This window comes from Oenanthe melanoleuca, chromosome 5 (assembly GCF_029582105.1).
Source record: "Oenanthe melanoleuca isolate GR-GAL-2019-014 chromosome 5, OMel1.0, whole genome shotgun sequence".
Classification (NCBI taxonomy): domain Eukaryota; kingdom Metazoa; phylum Chordata; class Aves; order Passeriformes; family Muscicapidae; genus Oenanthe; species Oenanthe melanoleuca.
The window spans coordinates 11291055-11298534 of NC_079339.1; the positions used below are offsets into that span (position 1 = coordinate 11291055).

At 42.8% G+C, this 7480-nt stretch overlaps 1 protein-coding gene across 1 annotated transcript; it reads left to right on the forward strand.

The window, feature by feature from the left end:
- Window positions 1-936: 936 nt before the first annotated feature.
- Window positions 937-7070, forward strand: C5H11orf16 (chromosome 5 C11orf16 homolog). Its single transcript, XM_056492865.1, has 6 exons — window positions 937-1094; window positions 1879-2029; window positions 2869-3097; window positions 3841-4503; window positions 4944-5131; window positions 6771-7070. The coding sequence occupies exons 1-6, from the start codon at window positions 940-942 to the stop codon at window positions 7017-7019; spliced, it is 1635 nt and encodes a 544-aa protein (XP_056348840.1). The 5' UTR covers window positions 937-939; the 3' UTR covers window positions 7020-7070.
- Window positions 7071-7480: the final 410 nt, after the last annotated feature.

A 7480-nucleotide genomic window follows, 5' to 3' on the forward strand; every position in this document is an offset into this window, starting at 1 on the left:
TTAATCCACTCTTCTTGCTGGGCTTGCTGTGCTAGTTTTATGAAATTATGCATCTATCTGGGAGTCTCCATAAAAAAGGCTTCCAGGTCATATATCTTAGATAAGAGACGAAATATCATCTAAACGTGAGTGCTTAAACTGCATTTTGTAAAATAAATTAGGCACTTAAATTTTAGAGGTTGTTGAATTTCCATGCAAATTTTATCCTAAGTGTTTCTAAGCAATATTTAAAAAGAAAAGAAAATAATGGAAGCTTGTCTACTACATCTTTTGAAATTACCAGAGATAGCATCACATCATTGATCTTACTGTGACAGCCTCTGAATAGTTATCACTTGTCACATCTGAGCATCTCATTCTTTCTCATTGCAAACCATAATCCTACTGTTAATAAAACATGACAGGACAGCTGAAAGATCAAAATATTTCCTCTTAATGCATCACTATAAATAAATAACAGGGAAACGTAATCTAACATCAAGTTCAAAATCTGTCACGTTTACTCAGCTTGTCAACTTCAGCTGTAATTTCTGTCTCAGCTTGTAACACAGGGAAGGTTTGGCTGAGTCTGTGTACAAGAAAGCTTTAAAGGAGGAATGTAGGTATAAGAAAAGACAGCTGGGTGCTACAGAGGGAAACAAATGTTGGAGGGAATTGAAAGTTATTATTTTCCTGGGGATTTCCTTGGGTGTTTCTGCTCTCTTTCCAGTTTAGACTTGGGTGAAGATCACTGAAGTCAGTGATGTGGGCTCATCTGGCCAAATGCTACTTTGAATATTTTGAATTCAGTGTTTTTAAACAAAAATAAGCAATTAATCAAAATGTCTGGGTTCTTGAGGTGCACTAAACAGCAGTTGCTTGTGTTAGAAATGCCAGTACATTGTCTCTTTTCTTCCAACAGATCACAGCTGAGTCCTGCAGGCAGCAGCTTTTCCAAGTATGGCTCATTTGGAAGGGTCCCTGCCCAGGGGTCACAGGTATTGCAGTGTGAGGCCAGCTTTGGACAAGTTTTCCTGTCCCACAGTTAACCCCTGCTGCAGGAGCTCTTTTGTTCTATATCCTGCCTGGATCGCTGAGCCCCTCACCCCCCAGAGGTAAAATAAAGTTCCTGTTTAAGTCTGGGATTTGTTTTTTTCCATGGTATCTAATAGGATAAACCAGGTTGGTGTGTTAGATTAATAAAGTAGCAGCTTGAACATTGTTTGAGCTTTCCCACCCCTGCACTGGCAGTTTTTTAGATGTATTAACTGAAGTTATTTGCTGCCTTGGAGATTATGAAGAGCAAATCCTGAGTAAGCTTCCTATCAAAGAAACATTCCTTTAATATTATTGGGATAAATAATACCATCTTGCATTAGCAGTCATCTTTCATGAAATGTTTCTAATGCTTTGTGACAGGGTATTATTTTACCAGTTTTGAACTAGAACCTGTCATCAGCCAGCAGCTTTGTTGTTTACTTCTCTGCTTTGCTCCAGGGTAAACCATCAGCTCCAGCACTCTGAGTGCACCTATTCTGTGCTCTGTGCTGCAGATGGGTCTTTTCTCCTGATCCAAAGGGTTGCATTGTCTTGCCAGGTAAACAGCAAAGGGGCTGGTGTAAGTCATGCTGGCCCAGGATTCCAGCATGCTCCTGGCTCACTTCCTGTAAACCCCAAAGCAAAGAAAGCTGAGTGAAAGCAGGCACTGATGTGTTTTTCCCAAGATCAAGGAATTATCCCAGAACAGGCAGGTTTTCTGTTTCTTCCCTCAGTATTTGGCCTGTGAGAGTGCTACAAAATGAGGTGCAGTGTTCCAGTTCTTAAATCTTACAAGATAACTTTTTTCATGACCTACAGAATCTATTTCTTTCAGGGCTGACCCATTTTCTTTTCTTCTAGGTGCCAGTGGATCAGCCACTGCCTTCCTTCCCCTGGCCCAGCATGGAAGAGACTGGGGGAGTCAGGGGGCTCAGACAGCAACGTGCCTGTGCTGGCTAGAGGGGAGCAAGATGGATTTTATTACCGTGGTACTGTAAAAGAGGAGGTAGAGGTGAGTGATGGTTGCTGTGTGGTAGCTGGGGGGATATCCTCAAATGGGAACAGTCCTCACACACCACCTAAGTTCAGTGTAGCAGTTTTTGGTTCAGCTGATGACATTAGAGGACAGATCATCAGGACAGCAGGTGCTTGAGGAGCCTTGTGCTGCTGTGGGCACTGAGCCAGGCTCAGCCAGCCCGAGTGCTGTTGCCAGCAGTGTAGGGGTTGCTGTTGTGCGTAGACACATCAACAGCACAGGAAAAGGGTTTGTATTTTATGTACACATGTCCAGCCACAGACCAAGGGATCAGGGTCTTTCCAGAAAGGTTAGTGAAAGCTTTAATTCATTGGTTTGTTAGCACTTCAAACTTAACACAAAAAAGAGCCTGTTCTTTCTCAAGAACAGGGAAGTACCTTGTCTCATTGTTGATGGAAAGCCTCTTGACAGGCCTTAATATAAAAGAAAATAAAACCTCCCAACAACCCTCTGAGAAGCAGAGCAAGGACTTGGGCATGACTGAAGAACAGCCTGAATGCCTTCAGTGTCCCTTGCTCCTTGGCACACCCAGCATGGTTTGTGAAATAACACTTGTCTGTAGCTTTTTCTCTTGGGAAAGAAAATACAGATCCTAGTGGCAGTGAATCTGAACATATGCTTCACTCATCTTGCTTTCAGGTGAGCCTCACAGAGATTTTTTGGGCTATCTCAATGCTGAACTATCACAACACACTCTAGCTGCTGTTCAGGCTTGTTTTGCCTATAGGCACAGGATGGCTCCTAGTAAAAGTTGCATTACCTGGCACATTATGGAATTTTTTTCAATGGAATTGTTATTTTTTTCCTGGTAACAGAGTGAAAGAGGCATGTTTCTGGTAGAGTTTGCCAAACCATTTGTGTCACGTGGAAGGCATCCAGTGTGTGTGCAAAAAACAGCAAAGGATGACATCTTGGAATATGTGAATGGGATGAAGCACTCCTTGCTCCCTGGAGACAGAGTGCTGGCACCCTGGGAGCCAGATGGGGCCAGCTATGGCCCAGGAACTGTCCTCAGAGGCATTGAGACAAGGGATCCCTTACGAGGTAAGAAAAGTGCTGCTCTCTTCCTCCTCCTGTTGCTCTGGCACACCAGTGAGGCTGTCAGGATGAACTCTTGTCAGGGTGCTGCTGCCAGAGAAATAACAGAGCACCAACTACAGCTTAGTGTTGCTCCAAGCTTGCAGAGCTGATGGATATCTGTGTGTAACCTTACCAGTGTGACCCTAAGTAAGTTGTGACCCATAAAAATGTCATCATCTGTGTCCATGGGTGTAGCTGGGACAAGGCTGTGTCTGCCATGTGCCATTTCATGACAGATAAAAATGAGACAACTTCCAGGAAGCATTCATCTGAGCTTAAATGCTCACATTTGTACCAAATAGTACATCTGGGGGTGATTTTGTCACCCAGACGTAGGAGATTTTAACAGCTCATTCATTTTTCCTGTGTCTGACAGTCAAGCTCCACTGACTTTCCAAAATACTGTTCTCAGAGCAGTGCTGCTAACTTTGACAGCAACAACAAAAATTACTGTCATCGTTTTCTTGTTCATCTGATGACAAACTGGGAGGAAAGATGCTGCCAGAAGAAAAGATGTTTTTTTAGTGATGGTGCCCAGGCTGCCCACTCACCTCTGTGACACTGTGGTGAGGTGTTAGAGAAGGGCAAGAGTTGATCCTGCCTCTTGACAGGAGTAGAAGGTGCAGAAAGCTGCAAAGCCTGATCTGTCTGTGTGCACTGCCCAGACAGGCCATCTCCTTAAGGCTGCTTACTTTTTCTCTTAACAGCCTCAGAGGATGAAGAAATTATGGTCCAGTTCTGGAATGACAAGCAAGTGAAGCTCCCCCGTGGTGTGGCTCTGTGGATCCCTCCTAGCCTGTGGGAGAGGATTGTGGAGATGATCCACATGCCCTTCACCAGCAGGGTGAAGCCCAGACCAAGTCAGGACACTGACTCTTGTATTTCTCCCTGCAGTCCTAAGCCAGCTCTGATTCCTGTTTGTGCTGGGTGTAGCCTTGCCAAGCACTGCTTGCTCTGCTCTCCCTGCTGGCCACATTTCCACCACTGCTGTGCTGGTGCTCTCTGCTGTCCATCAGTCTGGGGAAGGTGCATCTCCTGCTGCCATGCCTGTGCTGGTGCCTGGTGGCCTCTTCCCTCCAGGCCTCTAGTCTTTCAGGACAAAGCTGAAGAGGCAGAGTCCAGCAGCAAGCTCACTCCAGGCCTTCTAGAACTGAAAGGCACAGAACAAGCAGAAGCTGCAGCTGTGGCAACATCCTCTTCTTCTGATTCAGAGTGGGACCTGAAGCCATCCCCCACTAAGAGTACTGTGGGGGACAGTGCTGTTAATGCAGGCTCCAGCTGTCTTGAAAAGCCCAGGCTAAAGAATTCCACAAGACCTGAGGGGAAATACTGGGAAGGAAGCTGCCACAAGTCCTTTTCCAGTAATTCAGGTACCTTCAAACTACCCTGTAGGGAAGCAGATGTCAGAGGGAACAAAACCAAAAGTCTTCTGGGCAGGGGCAGGGCAGTCATTTTGCCTGCGGGTTATTGATATTAATACTGTAAATTTGCATATCAGACTCTGACACAATTCTTCTCCCTCCCCAATGTTTCTGCTGCCTCATCTGGCTCTTCTTTTGGCCACTTATCCCATGGAAAACTACAGAACAATTAATTTCATTTGAAAGCACAGCTATTCCTCTCTGTGTCCTGTAATTTTCCTATGCCTTTTATGATACTAACATATTGATTAACCTGCATAGCTCATCCATTCAGAATAACCTGAAAGAATTCCTTTCAGGCTTGAAGTGCATTTTTCTCTCCTCTGAACTAAATGTTTCTCCATTTCAGTTCTGGTTTCACTTGTAGATACAATTTTACTGCTTCCCAGGACCTGGAAGTTGTAGCAGCACATGTACAGAGGGTCAGCAGAAACCCAAAGCCATCTCCACTGGGGACATGTCCAGTGTGGCCCCAACTCAGCAGAGTGCAATGTTTGAAAACATCAGGCAGACTCCCAGAGGGCAACTCACACTGAGAGAAATCCAAAGAGACCAAGATTTCAAGCCATTATTGAGGGTAAGGTAATCTGTATTAATGCTGTAGTTATGTAAGCAGGAGGTTTGTTTGATTGGAAAAAATATTGTTGTAAATGGTTTGGAACCTGGCAAGAAAAATACATTGTTTGTAACTCAACTGCTTCCTAAGGCAATCCACCAGTTTTGTGATAGGTAGGAAAGTTCTCCACTAATGAAACCAAAACAAAAATCCCCAAGCCTTAATGAAGGGCTGGAGCTACTTAGCAATATGAAGACAATTGTCAGTAGTCATGTGAGCATTCAGTAACACAGATTTCAGTTCAGAAACCTGCCAAATGCCCATTGACATCTACCCAATGAAGTCCTGTGTTAAATCCATGGGAAGGTGCTGAGCTCTGCCAGTCAAATTGTGATAGTCACACTCTCTGCCTCTGAGAGATAAAAGCAGATTCTCTGGTAAACAGTCTTTGCTGAGTTTCTTCTCTTCTGCACTAGAGGCAACCAGTTTAAACAGCAGATTCCTGCTGGGAAGCTGTGGGATAGAGAGTAAGCAAACTGTGTCACAGCTGGAAACAACACCACTACCTTGTTTTTTGGGCCTGGTTTCCCTCATGCTTTAGGAAAACCTGAAAAAAAAATCAGAACATGAATGCTAAAAAAAGCAAGCACAGAAATGAGGAAGAAAACAACTTACAGGAAGAAGGGGAGTATGAAAGAAAATATCAGGATCATCAGAAACAGTGCTCTGCACAGGGGCATCAGGGTACAATTAATAAATTATATACAGGAAATCAAATATTAGCTTCTCTGTACCTTTATGCTCTTGCTCCTGTGAACTGACTGCAAAGTAATACTTGGAATGTTCTAAACTTGCATGTTTAGAGATGAATCCATCAATAACATGTCTTGGTGAACAGAGAATATACAGGAATACATCTTGTATTCTCACAACTGTACTCGTTCATTTTAAAGCAGATGCCAACTTATCACCTGAATGGTTCCTACTTTCTATTTCTATTCTACTTTATTGTTTAAATAATCATGGTTACATAACTACACACCTTTGTAATTTTGATTTCCTAGGAATTTTCAGGCCAGTATGGAGCTCCAGGCAAGCATGCTCTATATTAGCAGTGTCAGAGTTGTGCACTGAAGTGACATGAGTTGCCTTTTGGTAAAACTAATAAGAAAACAGAATTGTTTCATCCCAGCCCCAAAGCAGCAGCATGAATCACAGTAGTGGATGCAATGTGGTAACACAGGGTATAATGACAGAATTTTGTTCCAGTAAAATAGCCCTTGGTGATTTTAAACCCACAAGATCCATTGCTACTCTGAGATAGCAGAAGCAGTTTTATCACATGATACAGGCTGCATCAGAAATGGCTTGAAGCAAACAAGTGGAGCTAGAGGACAGGCTTCCCAGAGGTACTCACTGCAGAAAATCCTCCTGACTTCTGAAGTAGAAAAGTTTTTAATCAAAGCCTTACTACTTCTGAAAATCCTTTGGTCTTGCTGTCCAATTGTGTGTTCCAGCAGTAAAGTTTGAACTAGCACAGAAAATAGACCATTATTAAAGCTTTGTGAGGCAGAGGTACAGCTAGCAAAGCAGCAGTTAGCAAAGACAGTGATGCTCTTTTTAGATCAGAGTTCTGAGGGATTTGTTTTCTGTCCTCCAGGAAGAAGGCTTTGCAGCATCAGAAAAACAAAGATATAAAGCAGCATCAGATGATAAATGTAAAGTGACTTGTGCTGGAGATGACAAACCTGATGTTATAGACCCTGTCAGAGCTCACTTGCAACAGGCAGAGAGACATGATCAACCAGAATTCAGTACATGTACAACTGATCAAGTTCAGGGGCTGAAATTTCAGGTAAACTGCTTCTACTATATCAGTGTTATATTTTTTAAACAAATCAAGTTCTGATTTAGATACTGTCTCAGTAGAATATCTTTATGGATGACTATATAATTTTAATATGTGAGGAACTCTACTTTCACCCACATTAAACTTGAGCATCCTCATTCTTTATTCCATAGTGCTACAATAAATTCCTAACTATTTGGTCTTGACTTTACAATTCTGGAGAGATCAGATAAACAAATATGAGTACTAAAAGCCTGAACAGATGCACAGCAAGAGTCCAATAAAACTCCCACTTGTCTACAGTTCTCTGAAGTGAGCCACAGAAATTCAGCAAAGCAGTTTCTGTTTGTAGAAAGCCAGGAGGAATGGAGAAACAATACAAACTGACAGCTGAAAGAATTTTTTTCAGGATTAAAGCATAAGCAAAAGTAGCCAGAGGCTAAAGGACCTGCTACAGTAGATACAAACAACAGAATGATTAGCATTCAAGCCACTGATTTTTATATTCTGATGAAAATGAA